This window comes from Saccopteryx bilineata, chromosome 3 (genome assembly GCF_036850765.1).
Source record: "Saccopteryx bilineata isolate mSacBil1 chromosome 3, mSacBil1_pri_phased_curated, whole genome shotgun sequence".
Taxonomy (NCBI): Eukaryota; Metazoa; Chordata; class Mammalia; order Chiroptera; family Emballonuridae; genus Saccopteryx; species Saccopteryx bilineata.
The window spans coordinates 47,746,451-47,764,483 of NC_089492.1; the positions used below are offsets into that span (position 1 = coordinate 47,746,451).

At 41.9% G+C, this 18,033-nt stretch overlaps 1 protein-coding gene across 2 annotated transcripts in view; it reads right to left on the reverse strand.

Moving 5' to 3' along the window:
• PRKDC (protein kinase, DNA-activated, catalytic subunit) overlaps positions 1-18,033 on the reverse strand; it is a 269,534-nt gene that overhangs the window by 39,060 nt on the left and 212,441 nt on the right. For both annotated transcript variants that reach the window (XM_066266092.1, XM_066266091.1), the window contains exon 69: positions 15,543-15,729. In XM_066266092.1, coding sequence (XP_066122189.1) covers positions 15,543-15,729 — 187 coding nt within the window. The remainder of the gene's footprint in view (positions 1-15,542; positions 15,730-18,033) is intronic.

Sequence of the window (18,033 nt, forward strand, 5' to 3'; positions counted from 1 at the left end):
CACAGTGGACAGAGTGTCAGACTGAGACACAGAAGACCCAGGTTCGAAACCCCGAGGTCACCGGCTTGAACCCAAGGTCTCTGGCTTGAGCAAGGGGTCACTTGGTCTGCTGTAGCCCCCCCGGTCAAAATCATATGAGAAAGCAATCAATGAACAACTAAGGTGCTGCAATGAAAAATTGATGCTTCTTATCTCTCTCCCTTCCTGTCTGTCTGCCCCTATCTGTCCCTCTCTGTCTCTGTCTCAAAAAGCAACAACAAGAAATGATATATAGAGCCTGACATGTGGTGGCGCAGTTTTAAAGCATCAAGCTGGAATGCTGAGGTCACTGGTCTGAAACACTGGGATTGCCTGGTCAAGGCATACATGAGAAGCAACTATTATGAGTTGATGCTTCCCACTCTTCTGCCCCTTGCTCTCTTTTCCCTCTCTCTAAAATCAATAAATAAAACCTAAAAAAAAAGAGATATAGAAACAAATGAGAATGAGAATACAACATATTAACATTTCTGGGATGTAGCAAAAGCATAGTTAGAGGGAAGTTTATATCATTACAGGCCTATCTCAAGAAACAAAAAAAAAATCCCAAGTAAAAAACTTAATATTACATCTTAAATAACTAAAAAAAGAAAAAAAAAAAGCAGTCTAACATCAGAGTAAAAGAAATAAAAAAAATTAGAGCAGAATTAAATAAAATAAAAAAATTAGGCCCTGGCCGGTTGCCTCAACGGTAAAGCATTGGCCTGGTGTGTGGAAGTCCTGGGTTCGATTTCTGGTCAGGGCACACAGGAGAAGCGCACATCTGCTTCTCCACCCCTCCTTTCCTTTCTATCTCTCTCTTCCCCTCCTGCAGCCAAGGCTCCATTGGAGCAAAGTTGGCCCGGGTGCTGAGGATGGCTCTGTGGCCTCCACCTCAGGCACTAGAATAGCTCTGGTTGCAACAGAGCAATGGCCCAGATGGGCAGAGCTTCAGGTGGATCCCGGTTGGGCATATGCAGGGAGTCTGTCTGACTGCCTCCCTGCTTCTAACTTTGAAAAAATACAAAAAATAAAAAACAAAAATAAAATAATGTGACAAAGAGCTAGTTCTTTGAAAAGATTAATAAAATTGACCAACAGAGTTGACAAACCCGTGGCTGTCACCATGGAAAAAAGGGAAAAGACTCAAGTAAACAAAATAAAAAATGAAAGAGAAATTACCACAGACATCCCAGAAATACAAAGGATCGCACAAAAATACTATGAAAGACCACATGCCACCAAATTCAATAACCTAGAAGAAATGAATAAGTTCCTAGAAATATATATATATAAAACTTTCCTAGATTGTATAATGAAGAACTGGAAAATCTAAATAGACCAATTAAGAGTGAGGAAATTAAGACAGCTATCAAAAACCTCCCCAAAAAAGTAAAAGTACAGAACCAGGTGGCTTCACCAGTGAATTCTACCAAAGTAAAAGAAGATTTGATATCTATCGTTCACAAACTCTTCCAAAAAAGTGAAGAGGAAATACTTTCTAACACATTATGAGGCCAGTATTACCGTGATTCCAGAACCTGTCAAGGATAACACACACAAAAGACCCTGCAGGCCAAAATGTATAATAAATACTGATGGAGCCCTGGCCGGTTGGCTCAGTGGTAGAGCGTCAGCCTAGCGTGCGGAGGACCCAGGTTCGATTCCCGGCCAGGGCACACAGGAGAAGCGCCCATTTGCTTCTCCACCCCTCCGCCGCGCTTTCCTCTCTGTCTCTCTCTTCCCCTCCCGCAGCCAAGGCTCCATTGGAGCAAAGATGGCCCGGGCGCTGGGGATGGCTCTGTGGCCTTTTCCTCAGGCGCTAGAGTGGCTCTGGTCGCAACATGGCGACGCCCAGGATGGGCAGAGCATCGCCCCCTGATGGGCAGAGCGTCGCCCCTGGTGGGCGTGCCGGGTGGATCCTGGTTGGGCGCATGCGGGAGTCTGTCTGACTGTCTCTCCCTGTTTCCAGCTTCAGAAAAGTCAAAAAAAAAAAAAAAATACTGATGGAAAACTTCTAAACAAAATATGAACAAATCTAATACAACAGTACATTATAATAATATATAACACAATCAAGTGGTGTTCATTCCAGGCTACAGGGATTGTTCAACTTAGGTAAATCAATCAATGTACTATACCAAATTAACAAAATGAAGGATAAAAACTGTATTATAATATCAATAAATGCAGAAAAAGAATTTGACAAGATATAACACCAATTTATTATTAAAACACTTAATAAAATGTATAGAGAAAGAACCTCAACATAATAAAGACCATTCATGACAAAGCTGCAGCTAATATTATATTCAACAGAGAAAAACTTTCTCCTCTAAAATTAGAAATAAGACAAGGCTGTTCATCTCATCACTTTTCTTCAACACAGTATTAGAACTCATAGGCAGAGCAATCATGCAAGAGAAAGAAACAAAAGGCATTTAGATTGGAGATAAAGACGTAAACTGTTGCTTTTTAAGAGATGAAATAATTCTCTATATAGAAAATGCTAAAGACTCCACAAAGAACTACAAAAGACTATAAACAAATACAGTGAAGTTGCAAGATACAAAAACCAATGTACAAAAACTCATTACATTCTTATACTAACAATGAAAATTCGGAAAAAGAAATGAAAATAAAAAATCCCTTTGCAGTTGCAACAAAGAGAATAAAATATCTGGGGATATATATATTTAACAAAAGATGTGAGGAACCTATACATTGAAAACTACAAAGCTTTACTAAACGATATGTAAAAATACATAGAAAGAAACAGAAAGATATTCCACATTCACAGGTCACAAAAATCAACATAGTTAAAACGGTCATATTACCTAAAATAAAATACAGATTTAATGCAATCTCCATAAAAATCTCAATGGCACTTTTTAAAGAAGTAGAACAAAATAGCATCAGATCTGTATGGGACCGCAAAAGATCCCCAAATAGCCAAAGCAATCCTGAGAGTAAAAAAAGAATGAAGCTGGAGGCATTATACTATCTGATTTCAAATTATACTACAATGTGACAATAATCAAAACAACATGTTATGTGCAGAAAAACAGATCAATGCAACAGAATTGAGAGCCCAGAAATAAAATATGTACATGGGCAAGTAATTTTCAACAAAGGAGCCAAAAACATACAATGGAGAAAAGAAAATCTTTGCAATAAACGGTGCTAAGAAAATTGTAAAGCCACATTCAAAGCAATGAAACTAGACTGATGTTTGTTCTCTCTCTCTCTCTCTCTTTTTTTGATGTTAATTTATTCATTTGTTTAGAGAGAGGAGACAGAGACAGAGAGACAGACAGAGAGAAGGGGGGAGGAGCAGAAAGCATCAACTCCCATATGTGCCTTGACTAGGCAAGCCCAGGGTTTTGAACCAGGGACCTCAGTGTTCCAGGTCAACGCTTTACCCACTGCACCACCACAGGTCAGGCAGATGTTTGTTCTTATATACAAAAGTTAACTCAAAATAAATAAAAGACCTTAATGTAAGTTCTGAAACAATAAATTACTGGTACATAGAAGAAAACATAGGTATTAAATTTATGGACTTTATAACTAGAAAGGATTTTATGAATTGACTCCAAAGCAAGGGAGGTAAAAGCAAAATTATATGAATGAGACTATACCAAACTGAAAAGCTTCTGCACAGCAAAAGAAAGTGCCAACAAAAAGAAAAAAGCAACCAACCAAATGGGTAAGGTATTTGCAAACAACAGCTCTGTCAAGGGGTTAATATGCAAATTGTATAAAGAACTCCTACACCCCATACCAAACAAACAGATTAATCCAATTAAAAAATGGGCAGAAGACCTGAATACACTCTTCTCCCAAAAAAACATACAGATGGCCAACACATATATGAAAAGATACACAACTTCACTAGCTAATAGGGAAATGCAAATCAAAACTACAGTGAGATACCACCTAACCTGTTAGAAATGGCTATTATCAACAAGAAATAAGTGTTTGAGAGGATGTAGAGTAAAGGGAACTTGAGTACACTGCTGGTGACAATACAAACTGGTACAGTCACTATGGAAAACAGTTGGAGGTTTCTCAAAAAATTAATATAGTTACCATGTGGCCCAGAAATCCCTTTTATCAATACCTACCCCAAAATTTGAAAACAGTTATTTGCAAAGATATAAGCACCACTGCCATATTATTCACAGTGGCCAAGATGTGGACACAACCAAAGTGTTCTTCGACAAATGACTGGATAAAAAATAGGTTTCCACCAAAAATCTACGAGCACTGATAAATGAATTCAGTAAAGTAGCAGGATATAAAATAAATATCTAGAAATCAGTTTCATTTTATACACCAATAATGAACTATCTGAAAGGTAAAATAAGGCCTGACTAGGTGGTGGCACAGTGGATAGAGCATCAGATTAGGACAGGGAGGAACCAGGTTCAAAACCCTGAGGTCGGCAGCTTGAGTATGGGATCATAGACATGATCCCATGGTTGCTGGCTTGAGCCCAAGGTCGCTGGCTTAAGCAAGGGGTTACTTTCTCTGCTGTAGCCGCCTGCCCAATCAAGGCACATATGAGAAAGTAGTCAATGACCAACTAAAGAGCTGAATGAGGCTCTGGTCGGTTGGCTCAATGGTAGAGCGCTGGCCTGGTGTGCAGGAGTCCCGGGTTCGATTCCTGGCCAGGGCACACAGGAGAAGCACCCATCTGCCTCTCCACCCCTCCCCCTCTCCTTCCTCTCTCTCTCTCTTCTCCTCCCGCAGCCAAGGCTCCATTGGAGCAAAGTTGGCCCGGGCGCTGAGGATGGCTCCATGGCTTCTGCCTCAGGCACTAGAATGGCTCTGGTTGCAACAAAGCAACGCCCCAGATGGGCAGAGCATCGCCCCCTGGTGGGCATGCAGGGTGGATCCCAGTCAGGCGCATGTGGGAGTCTGTCTGACTGTCTCCCCGTTTCCAACTTCAGAAAAATACAAAAAAAAAAAAAGAGCTGAATGAAAAATTGATGCTTCTCATATCTCTCCCTTCCTGACTGTCCCTATCTGTCCCCCCCCTTACACACACACACACACACACACACACACACACACACAGAGAAGAAAATAAGAAAACAATCCCATTCACAACTTCATCAAAAAAATAAAACACCTAAGAACAAATTTAACCAGGGATGTAAAAGACCTGTACAGTACTTGGAAAATTATAAAATACTGAAGATATAAACTGAAGAAGATACAAGTAAGTAGAAGCATATACTGTGTTCACGTATAGAAAGAATTAACATTAAAATGTCCATACTGCCCTGGCCAATTGGCTCAGTGGTAAAGCACTGGCCCAGTGTGTGGAAGTCCCGGGTTTGATTCCCACCACGGCACACAGGAGAGGTGTTCATCTGCCTCTCTACCCTTCTCCCTCTCCTTCCTCTCTATCTCTCTCTTCCCTCCCGGAGCCAAGGCTCCTTTGGAGCAAAGTTGGCCTGGGTGCTGAGGATGGCTCCATGGCCTCTGCCTCAGGCATTAGGATGGCTCTGGTTGCAATGAAGCAATGCCCTAGATGGGCAGAGCATCACCAGCTAGTGGGCATACCGGTTAAACCCGGTGGGGTGCATGTGGGAGTCTATCTCTCTGACTCACTGCTTCTCACTTCAGGAAAAAAAAAATGTCCATGTTAATCAAAGCAATCTATGCATTCAACATAGTCTTATCAAGATACCAATGGCATTTATCACAGAACTGGAACAAATATTCCAAAATTCATATGGAACTACAAATGACCTCAAATTGCCACAGCAATCTTGAGAAAGAAGAACAAAGTTGAAGGAATTTCCCTACTTGATATCAAACTATACTACAAAGCTATAGAAAACAAAACAGCATGAAACTGACATAAAAACAGACATATAGGTCAATGAAACAGAATAGAGCCCAGAAATAAACCCACACCTTTATGGTCACTCAACATTAGACAAGGGTGGCAAAAACATGCAATGGGGTAAGGATAGTCCATTCAATAAATGGTGTTGGGAAAATTGGACAACTATGTGCAAAAAGTGAAACTAGACCACATTTTCTTTTTTTAAGTGGAGGGGGGCACCAGCCAGGGACTAACAGACAGAACAGGAGATGAGAAGCATCACCTTGTAGTTGCAGCACTTTAGTTGTTCATTGTTTACTTTCTCATATGTGCCTTGACCAGGGGTCTCCAGATGAGCCAGCGACCCCTTGCTCAAGCTAGCAACCTTGGGCTTCAAGTCAGCAATCCCTTGGGGTCCACGATCCCACGCTCAAGCTAATGACCCTGTGGTCAAGCTGGTAAGCCATGCTCAAGCAGGCAACCTGTGGGTTTCGAACGTGGGTCCTCAGCGTCCCAGGTCAACAATCTATTCACTGCGCTACCACATTCATGAGAAACAAGACCACATTCTTACACCACAAATGAGAATAAACTCAAAATGAATTAAAGACTTATATATACATTTTGAAATAAAATATCCTATAAACCAGGGGTCCCTAAACTTTTTACACAGGGGGCCAGTTCACTGTCTCTCAGACCATTGGAGGGCCGCCACATACAGTGCTACTCTCACTGACCACCAATGAAAGAGGTGCCCCTTCTGGAAGTGCGGGGGGGGGGCGGTGGCGGTGGATAAATGGCCTCAGTGGGCTGTATGTGGCCTGCGGGCAGTAGTTTGTGGACGCCTGCTATAAACCATAAAAATTCTAGAAAAAAAGCAGTCAGTAAAATCTCAGACATTTCTCATAGCAATATGGTTTCTAATGTAACACCTTAGGCAAAGAAAACAAAAGAAAAAATAAACCAATGGGACTACATCAACTAAAATGTTTTTACACCGCAAAGGAAACTGTCAACAAAACAAAAACATAACACAATGAATGGAATAATATATTTGCTAATGATACATCTGATAATATCCAAAATTTATAAGAAACTTATAAAATTCAACACCAAAAAACAAACAATCCAATTAAAAAATGAGCAAAGGACCTGAGTACAGTACACACTTCTTCAAAGAGGATATACAGATGGCCAATAGACATATGAAAAAATGCTCAAAGTAACTAATCATCAGAGAAATGCAAATTAAAGTCACAAAAAGAAATCACCTCATCCGTCAGAAAGGTTATCATCAATAAATCAACAAAGAACAAGAGTTGTTGAGTATGTGGAGAAAAGGGAGCCCTCATGCACTGTTGGTGGGGATGCAGACTGGTACAGCCACAGTGGAAAGCAGTTCGAAGTTACCTCAAAAAATTAAAAATAAAACTGCCTTGAGGGTCTCACTGGGTAGCTCAGCTGGTTAGACCACTGGCCCAACATTCCAAGGTTGTAGATTCAATCCCCAGTTAGAGCACATACAAGAATCAACCAATGAATGCATAAATAGGTGGAACAACAAATTGATGTTTCTTTTTCTCTAAAATCAGTTAAAAAAAAAAAAAGGAACTCCCTTATGAACCAGCAATTCCACTTCTGGGAATACATCTGAAGAAATCCTAACACTAGAAAGAATATATACACACTATGTTTATTGTTACTTAATATAGCCAATACTTGGAAACAACTCAAGTGTCCACCAGTAGATGAGTAGATAAAAAAAGCTGTGGTCTATTTACATAATGGAATACTACTCAGCCATAAAAAGGAAATCATACCCTTTGTGACAGCAAGATGGACATGGAAAGCATGATGCTAAGTGAAATAAGCCAGGAAGAGAAACACAAGTACCATATGATTTCATTCATATGAGGAATCTAATGAACGAAATAAACTAACAAACAATAGAAACAGATTCATAGATAGAGAACAGACTGAGAGTTGTCAGAGGGGAGGGGGTTTGTGGGCTGAGTGAAAAAGGTGAAGGGATTCACAAAGAACAAAATAAACAAACTCGCCTGACCAGGCAGTAGTGCAGTGGATACATCATCAGACTGAGATGCAGAGGAACCAGGTTCGAGACCCCGAGGTTGCCAGCTTGAGCGTGGGCTCATCTGGTTTGAGCAAAGCTCACCAGCTTGGACCCAAGGTCGCTGGCTCGAGCAAGGGGTTACTTGGTCTGCTGTAGCCCCAAGGTCAAGACACATATGAGAAAGCAATCAATGAACAACTAAGGTGTTACAACGAAAAACTGATGATTGATGCTTCTCATCTCTCTCTGTTCCTGTCTGTCTGTCCCTATCTATCCCTCCCTCTGACTCTGTAAAAAAAAAAAAAAAAAATTTAAAAAACAAACTCACAGACACAGACAACAGCATGGAGATGACCACATTGAAAGGGGTGAGGTAGAAGAGGATATGGGGGGATAAATGGTGATGAAAGGAGACTTGACTTGGGGTGGTGATCACACAATACAGTGCACAGATGATGTGTTGTAGAACTGTACACCTGAAATCTATGTAATTTTATCAACCAATAGTACCACAATATATTCAATAAAAAAGTAAAAAAAAAACCAAACACAAAAAAGTAGTACATATGTACAATGTAACACTACTCAGCCATAAGAAAAAAATAAAATATTGCCATTTGTGACAAAATGGATGGACCTTGAGAATATCATTCATAAAAAGTCAAGAACCAGCCTGACCAGGCAGTGGCGCAGTGGATGGAGTGTCGGACTGGGATGTGGAGGACCCAGGTTCGAGACCCTGAGGTCGCCAGCTTGAGTGTGGGCTCATCTGGTTTGAGCAAAAGCTCACCAGCTTGAGCTCAGGGTTGCTGGCTTGAGTGGGGGGTTACTCGGTCTGCTGAAGGCCTGCGGTCAGGGCACAATATGAGAAAGCAATCAATGAACAACTAAAGTGTCGCAATGCACAACGAAAAACTAATAATTGATGCTTCTCATCTCTCTCCATTCCTGTCCGTCTGTCCTTCTCTCTGACTCTATCTGTCTCTCCCACAAGAAAAAAATAAAAAAAGAATTAAAAAAAAGTCAATAACCATATGATTTCACTCATATAAGGGATATGAAACTGAAAGCAACAAGTGAACTAATGAGACAAAAATTCATAGATACAGACAACAGTGTGGTGATTATCAGATGGAAGGAGGGTGGTAAAGAATAACTGGGGTCAAGAATACAGTGACAACCTCACCTATGATGGTGCAGTAAAGAGAGCGTCAACCTGGAGTGCTGAGATCACTGATTCAAATCACTGGGCTTGTGCAGTCATGGAACGCATGACAAAGTAATCAATCAATGAACTAAAGTGAAGCAAGGCCCTGGCTGGTTGGCTTAGCAGTAGAGCATCAGCCCTGTGTGTGGAAGTCCTGGGTTCGATTCCCAGCCAGGGCACACAGGAGAAGCGCCCATCTGCTCCTCCACTCCTCCCCTTCTCCTCCCTCTTTATCTTTCTCTTCCCCTCCCATAGCCAAGGCTCCATTGGAGCAAAGTTGGCCTGGGCGCTGAGGATGGCTCCACGGCCTCCACCTTAGGGCTAGAATGGTTCCTGCTACAGCGGAGCAGCACCCCAATGGGCAGAGCATTGCCCCCTGGTGGGCATGCTAGGTGGATCCCATTCGAGTACATGCAGGAATCTGTCTGACTGCCTCCCTGCTTCTAACTTCGAAAAAAAAAAAAGTGAAGCAACTATAAGTTGATAGTTCTTGCTCCCCATCCCTCTCTATTCTCTCTCTGCAAAATCAATAAATAAAAAATCTTAATGACTGACCAGGCGGTGGCACAGTGGACAGAGCGTTGGATTGGGATGCGGAACACCCAGGTTCGAGACCCTGAGGTTGCCAGCTTGAGCGCAGGCTCATCTGGTTTGAGCAAAGCTCACCAGCTTGGACCCAAGGTCACTGGCTCCAGCAAGAGGTTAGTTACTTGGTCTGCTGAAGGCCCGTGGTCAAGGCACATCTGAGAAAGCAATCAATGAACAACTAAGGTGTTGCAACAAAAAACTGATGATTGATGCTTCTCATCTCTCTCCGTTCCCATCTGTCTGTCCCTATCTATCCCTCTCTCTGACTTGCTGTCTCTGTAAAAAAAAAAAAAAAAAATCTTAATGAAATATACATACAGTGATAGAAGATTTGATTTTGGGATATAGGCAGAGAACACAATATACAGATGGCTAGGAATGAATGGTTCCAATTTCTTCACATCTTCACCAATGCTTGTTAGTGCTTTGCTTTGATTACAGCCATCCTCTGTAGTGTGAGTGGTATCTCATTGTGATTTTTTTTTTTTCCTGAAGCCAGAAACCAGGAGAGACAGTCAGACAGACTCCCGCATGCGCCCGACCGGGATCCACCCGGCATGCCCACCAGGGGGGCGACGCTCTGCCCACCAGGGGGCGATGCTCTGCCCCTCCGGGGTGTCGCCCCGCCCTGACCAGAGCCACTCCAGCGCCTGGGGCAGAGGCCAAGGAGCCATCCCCAGCGCCCGGGCCATCTTTGCTCCAGTGGAGCCTCGGCTGCAGGAGGGGAAGAGAGAGACAGAGAGGAAGGAGATGGGGAGGGGTGGAGAAGCAAATGGGTGCCTCTCCTGTGTGCCCTGGCCGGGAATCAAACCCAGGACCTCTACACACCAGGCCGATGCTATACCACTGAGCCAACCGGCCAGGGCCTCATTGTGATTTTGATTTGCATTTTCCCAGTAACTAATGATGTCAATCATCTTTTTATGTGCTTGTTGGCCTTTTGTATATCTTGTTTGGAGAAAAGTCTGTTCAGATCCTTTGCCTATTTTTTAGTCTGACTTTCTGTTTATTTGTAAAGGGTTATTTATGTGATAGGAATAGTATATCCTAATCAAATATATGATTTCCAAATAATTTTTCCTATTGTATTCTCTCAGACTTTCTTGAGTGTGTCATTTGAGGTAGAGTTTTAATTCTGATATATAATTTATTTTTTATTTCGTTGCTTTTTATGTGAATATCTTTTATATCTATACCTCTAATTCTTTCCCAAGTTTCAAAAGACATTTTCATCAGACATGTACCTTTCTTATACTACCCTATCAACCATCCAGGCTAAAAATCTGCGTCATCCTTAACACACTCTCTCCATTGTTCCTATTACCTCAGGTCTTCTTGAATCTACTTTATAGAACATCTCTCATTGACTTCTCTCATTCAAGATTTTATGGTCACTGATATTTCTGCTCAGGAGTCAATCTTCCACATACTGTATTTCCCCATGTATAAAACACACCTTAATTTTGGAGCCCGAAATTGGGGGAAAAAATGTATTACATAAAGTTATTGACCTCAAGTTTTAATCATCATAAAATTCATACAAGTCCTCATCACTGTCAAAACTCCCATCCATTAGCTTGTCCTCATCTGTGTCTGATGATGAATCACTGTCTTCATATATTACCTCATCCTCAGTTCCATCTATGACATTTGAAATACCACACTTGTTAAATGACCTGACAACGATCTCAATCTTGATATTATCTCAGGATCTTTTCACCCAGGTATAAACTTCTCCTATATTTGGTTTCTTCACGCTTCCTGCTGGTGTCAAATTGTCCCCAGAAGACTTCATCCATTGGTTCCATTCATCTCTCATGGGAGCTTTGAAGGGTTTGTTAATACTGACATCAAGTGGTTGGAGCTGGTATGTGAAACCTCCAGGTATGATGGCAAGTTTTGTTTTCTGCTCTGCAGCAATCTTTTTTATGTTTTTTGTTATGTGTGCCCTGAACTCATCAAGCACCTATAGAGCAGGTTTGCGTAAGAGCCTGGCTGGTCTCCTTCCTCAAACTTTCTCAAACCAGATCTTCATCCCATCCTGATCCATTCAACCCTTATCATGAACGTGGACAATCATTCCTCGAGGAATGTCTTCTTTTGGCATTGTTTTATGTTTGAAATTCAGCATAGGAGGCAGCTTGGTTCTGTCGGCACAATAAGCTAGAACTGTACAATGGCTCTTTTCATGTCCACTTGTCTTCACAATTACAGTTTTCAACCCCTTCTTATAAACAGTTCTATTACTTGTGACATCAAATTGAAGAGAACTTCATATTTGCAATCTGGCCCAACTCAAATTTACGTGAGGCCATGAAGTCATCCTCAGCACCCGGAGCCCACTTTTGCTAGAACCAGTCGAGCTAAGGCTGCAGGAGGGGGAGAGGGGGAGAGAGAAAGAGAGAGAGAAAGAAGAGGGAGGGGAGAGGTGGAGAAGTAGATGGTTGCTTCTCCTGTGTGCCCTGACTGGGAATTGAATCTGGGACTTACACATGCCGGGCTGATGTTCTACCATGAGCCAACTGACAAGGGCTAGATTTCTTTTTCTTTTTCTTTTTTCTTTTTGGCATTTTTCTGAAGCTGGAAACAGGGAGAGACAGTCAGACAGACTCCCGCATGCGCCCGACTGGGATCCACCCGGCACGCCCACCATGGGGCAACGCTCTGCCCACCAGGGGGTGGTGCTCTGCCCATCCTGGGCGTCGCCATGTTGCAACCAGAGCCACTCTAGCGCCTGAGGCAGAGGCCACAGAACCATCCCCAGCGCCCGGGCCATCTTTGCTCCAATGGAGCCTTGGCTGCGGGAGGGGAAGAGAGAGACAGAGAGGAAGGTGCGGCGGAGGGGTGGAGAAGCAAATGGGCGCTTCTCCTGTGTGCCCTGGCCGGGAATCGAACCCGGGTCCTCCGCACGCTAGGCTGACGCTCTACCGCTGAGCCAACCGGCCAGGGCCTGCTAGATTTCTTATGTATAAACTATTTAATGAAAATTACAACTTAATGGTCTTAAAGGTCTTGCAAATTCTTTTTTTTTCCATTTTTTATTTTAAGTGAGAGGAAGGGAGATAGTGAAACAGACTCCGCATGTTCCCCTAACTGGGATCCATCTGGAAACCCCTATTTGGGGTGGATGAGGCAGTCCGACAGACTCCCGCATGCGCCTGACAGGGATCCACCCGGCACGCCCACCAGGGGACGATGCTCTGCCTATCTGGGGCGTCGCTCTGTCGGGACCAGAGCCACTCTAGCGCCTGGGGCAGAGGCCAAGGAGCCATCTCCAGCGCCCGGGTCATCTTTGGCTCCAATGGAGCCTTGGCTGTGGGAGGGGAAGAGAGAGACAGAGAGGAAGGAGAGGGGGAGGGGTGGAGAAGCAGATGGGCGCCTCTCCTGTGTGCCCCAGCCGGGAATCGAACCCGGGACTTCCGCACACCAGGCCGATGCTCTACCACTGAGCCAACCGGCCAGGGCCCAATCATGCTATTTTTAGCGCCTGAAGCTGGAGCCCACTCAGACCAACCAAGCTATCCTCAGTGCCTGGGGCTGATGCTTGAACCAATGGAGCCACTGGCTGCAGGAGGAGAAGAGGGAGAAAAGAGAGAGAGAATGGGGGAGAAAAGCAGATGGTCACTTCTCCTGTGTGCCTACTGGGAATTGAACCCAGGACATCCATATGCCAGGCCAAATGCTCTATTCACTGAGTTAACCAGCCAGGGCAGGTCTTGCAAATTCAACATGTCTTGAGCTGATTGTATAATCTTCTCCACAAACTACTTTTCCTCCTGCACCACCCAGCTACTCAGGTCAAAAACCTGTGTGTTATCCTTTCTCTTCCCAAACTGTCTCATGTCTCATCTGTGCCAGCCTTCTTCTCCTTTTTCTTAAATCTGTCTACTCATCTCCATTTCCTTGACCTCTAACCTAGATATGGCCATCATTATCTCTCACATGGATTAATATAAAAACTTGCTAATGCTTTGCCCTTTCTCAGATCTTTTCTTCTCACTACAACAAAAATGCATTTTAAAATTGCACACCTGATCACCCTGATTGTAGGGCTTTTTTTGCACAGAGGTCCACATGATTTAGAAGCAATGAGGTGTTTGGTAATGAAAAGAGGCAAAATTCAAATTATACTTTCGCTACTTTTGCAGTTTTGGAGAGGACAGGAAGGTAAAATGAAATAAACTGAAGTTTTTATGTCATCTTCAGACTTAAATTATTCCTTTTCTTTCCATCTCCAACATAACTGGTATTGACAAAAACTCCATTTAGCTTATCGTTATACATAAATATATTGTTGAAAAATTCTGAAACACCAATGTACCATATGAAAAATCTTTGGCTATTTTGATGATTTTCACATATTTCTACCTAATGAACTTATAATCTACTTGTTTCCTCCTCTAATCATGCTCCTCCCCCAGTTTGGATAACTTTGAGTCGCAGTATAGATCACCCTTGTCTTTCCATCTGGATAAACACCCTGAGTTCCACTAAGACTCATGCACCCCTCTTCAGTGCCTTGAATGCATCTCCTGTTATAATCAGAGCTAATGAGAAGTGGGAGACAATGGCTGGTTCCTTCCAGAAAAAAAATAAATAGAGAAATACTGTATCCAGGAAGATATGGTGTGGAAGAAGTAAGATATAAAACATCCACAGACATTTCTAACCACAAACAGTGAGCCTGGAGCCATCAGAGTACCACTATGTAGAATCTGCGGATTGAGCCAATATGGTGGGAGAGAGAACCAAGGGAAAGAAAGCAGGTGCTAGGTGATAATAAATGAAAGTTAACCCTTCTAAACTTTTCATTTATGGGTACTGATAAATTTCCTTTAGGGTTGGGTTTTCTGTTATTTGTATTATAAACATTCTTAAATGATTCAACATCCATCTCAAAAAAATAATCTGTAAGTGAACAAACACAAACATACAAAACAGAAATATTAAGTATTTCTACTATATTAACATTCTTTGCTTTATAATAGCATTCAATACAGTGTCATTAAAAGAACAAGCTCTCATAGTCTAATCAAATATGATTTGACACACTTAAATGGTTTATATGCAACTTTTTTTTTTTCACAGAGACAGAGAGAGAGTCAGAGAGAGGGATAGACAGGGACAGACAGACGGGAATGGAGAGAGATGAGAAGCATCAATCATTAGTTTTTTGTTGTGGCGTTTTAGTTGTTCATTGATTGTTTTCTTATATGTGCCTTGAGGGGGGGGGGAGAGGAATCCAGCAGACCAAGTAACCCCTTGCTCGAGACAGGGACCTTGGGTCCAAGCTGGTGAGCTTTGCTCAAACCAGATGAGCCCACGCTCAAGCTGGCGATCTCGGGGTCTCGAACCTGGGTCCTCCGCATCCCAGTCCAATGCTCTATCCAATGCTCTATCCACTGCGCCACCGCCTGGTCAGGCGGTTTATATGCAACTTTTAAGTAAAGCATACTTACATTAAGAAAGAGTCTTATTATCAAATAATAGAATTCCACAAACTAAATCTAAATATAATTTGAAATAACTGGTAAGCATTCATTTTGCTAAAGAAGATCAAACCTCTTATTAAGCTTATTTTCTTTTTCAGTATGAGAAAATAATTATTTTGAAATAATTAACAACTTTGATAAGAACCTTAGAGGCTTTCTGGATAATTTTAAGTAGGTGTTTCTTTAATTTTTTTTTATAAAGAAAAGAAAGTACTAACTACTCAATTATCTTTACGATTCAGATTTTAAAGAAAAGCTAAGTTGAATAAAACTAATTTAAGAAAATTCTGTGATATAACAAACAAAAATATGAGTACCTACCTGTTTTCTTGAGCTCTCTATCATCTTCATTTTCATGGAGAACTTAGAGCTCTTAATCAGAGAACAAATATCTTCTTGCTCTTGCACTTCCATCTTGTCACTGGAATCTGCATCCTCATCCATGTTCATACTGTGATCATCTGGAAGAAGAGTAAGTTTCTCCTCTATTTTGCTGAGAAAGAAACATCTAACAAAACAAAGAAAAATGAGAATTAGTGCCTCACGAAAGAAATGTTTGACATATCGGAGACTACTGAATAGCACTCACAGAAATTCTAGTTATTGAACTTTTGTTCATTTTCTGGACTGTAAATGTACACTCTAGGTATTGGATTTAATCTTCATTTTAATTAACTAACCAAGAATATTTCCACAAAATTTTCCAGATATCATTAATTACGTCCACCTCCACAAAATAAAACATTTAAGCTCACAATTTTCTCTCTTAATGAATGGATTATACACCCTGTGTTGAGTCAAAAGCTGTTTTTAACCTTATATTTCTCAATCTAAAGTCCTACTCTCAAAGGTGAAAAATGTAGCCTGACCAGGCGGTGGCGCAGTAGATAGAGCGTCGGACTGGGATGCGGAAAGATTCAGGTTCGAGACCCCAAGGTCGCCAGCTTGAGCGCGGGCTCATCTGGTTTGAGCAAAAAGTTCACTGGTTTGGACCCAAGGTCGCTGGCTCCAGCAAGGAGTTACTCGGTCTGCTGAAGGCCCACGGTCAAGGCACATATGAGAAAGCAATCAATGAACAACTAAGAAGTCGCAATGTGCAACGAGAAACTAATGATTGATGCTTCTCATCTCCCTCTGTTCCTGTCTGTCTGTCCCTGTCTATCTCTGCCTCTGTAAAAAAAAAAAAAGGTGAAAAATGTAAAGCAGCAAACAGGTTATAGTCACTGAAAATATTAAAATATAACACTGTATTGCTATAAAATTATTTTTATTTTTATCATAATTTACATATACAACTTTGTTTTAGTGACTTTATTTCCATTGTCAGTAACACTGGCAAAGGACCTTAACATCCAAAATTCACCCCGATCAAAAATCATCTAAGTTTATGTTCATCCAGGAACTAATTTCAATATTCATAGAAAAAGTGCAGCCAGAAAACTAGCATGTCTCATGCATCTCTTTCTCTTGTTTTGTTGGTTATTCCAAAGATACAGCCTCTCTTATAATCTATCTGCCTTCCATGTTCCTTGTCTCTTACCCAATAAACAAGGGCCCCCTCCTTCCCAAGAGGTGCTACTGTTTTTTAAGCTTTAAGTTTTTAATTATAAGAATAAGCAAGTAAAAGTGGTATAAAATAAGTACTTAATAAATACCTAAAGAAATAACTGATGAATGAGACATAAATGTTATACTACTAGTATGAATAAAATGCCTTGGGCTCAAAGAAAGGAGGGAGGAGACAAGTAGGAGATATGGATAACTTTTTACAAAATGAGGTGAACATTTTCTTGGGCTTTGAAACATGTATTCAATTTCAGTTTATAGAGGAAATAAGTAAATTTCAGCTAGAAGGAACAAATTAAACAAAGGTAGAGAAGTCTTATAGTATATAGCTGGTTCCTGTATCAGATTGTGGAGAATGGAGGCAGGAAAAGAACCATGTTTCTAAAAATAACAGAATTTTGATTCTGGTATGTCAATGTGGGCCCTTATAGTCCATCCTTTTGCTGATAACAACTAGAAACTCTTGATGAAATGGAAAATAAAATCACCTAAGAGCTCTATGAGTATATAAAAGACAAAAGACTATCTATGCAGGGAAATAAAAAATGGGAGAGGGTAATGCCACTGCGATAAGATTCCCGGTTTTTCTGTTTCCCCAGAGTTGCCATGAGGGTAACAACTGTGTGAAGTAGTGTGGCAGTCTGAGTGACTAAGGTTCTGATAGAAACCCTCCTGTACTGTGTCTGGAGAAACCTGAAAAGGAGCCTAGGCAAACCAAAGACTGTAATGGAAATCCTGGAGGGGAGAGAGCCAGAGTAGGGATCCCGTAATTCTGTATGTGAGGTCACAAAGGTCTCAGCCTATCTCTGAGGCCGACAGGATTGACTCAACACAGTGAAGGAAATTGAACTCAAACTTGAACCAACAGAAGGCAAGACAGAGTCTACTATCCAAATCTAAGTGGGATCATACCATATGCATTCTTCTGAGAATTTTAAAAGAACTGAGTCTACACACGATAATATTCATAATTCCTAAGATACAACCCAAAATTAACTGATACACAAAGAACCAGGAAATTGTATCCATTCTAGCCCTGGCCGGTTGGCTCAGCGGTAGAGCGTCGACCTAGCGTGCGGAGGACCCGGGTTCGATTCCCGGCCAGGGCACACGGGGGAGGCACCCATTTGCTTCTCCACCCCTCCGCCGCGCTTTCCTCTCTGTCTCTCTCTTCCCCTCCCGCAGCCAAGGCTCCATTGGAGCAGAGATGGCCCGGGCGCTGGGGATGGCTCTGTGGCCTCTGCCT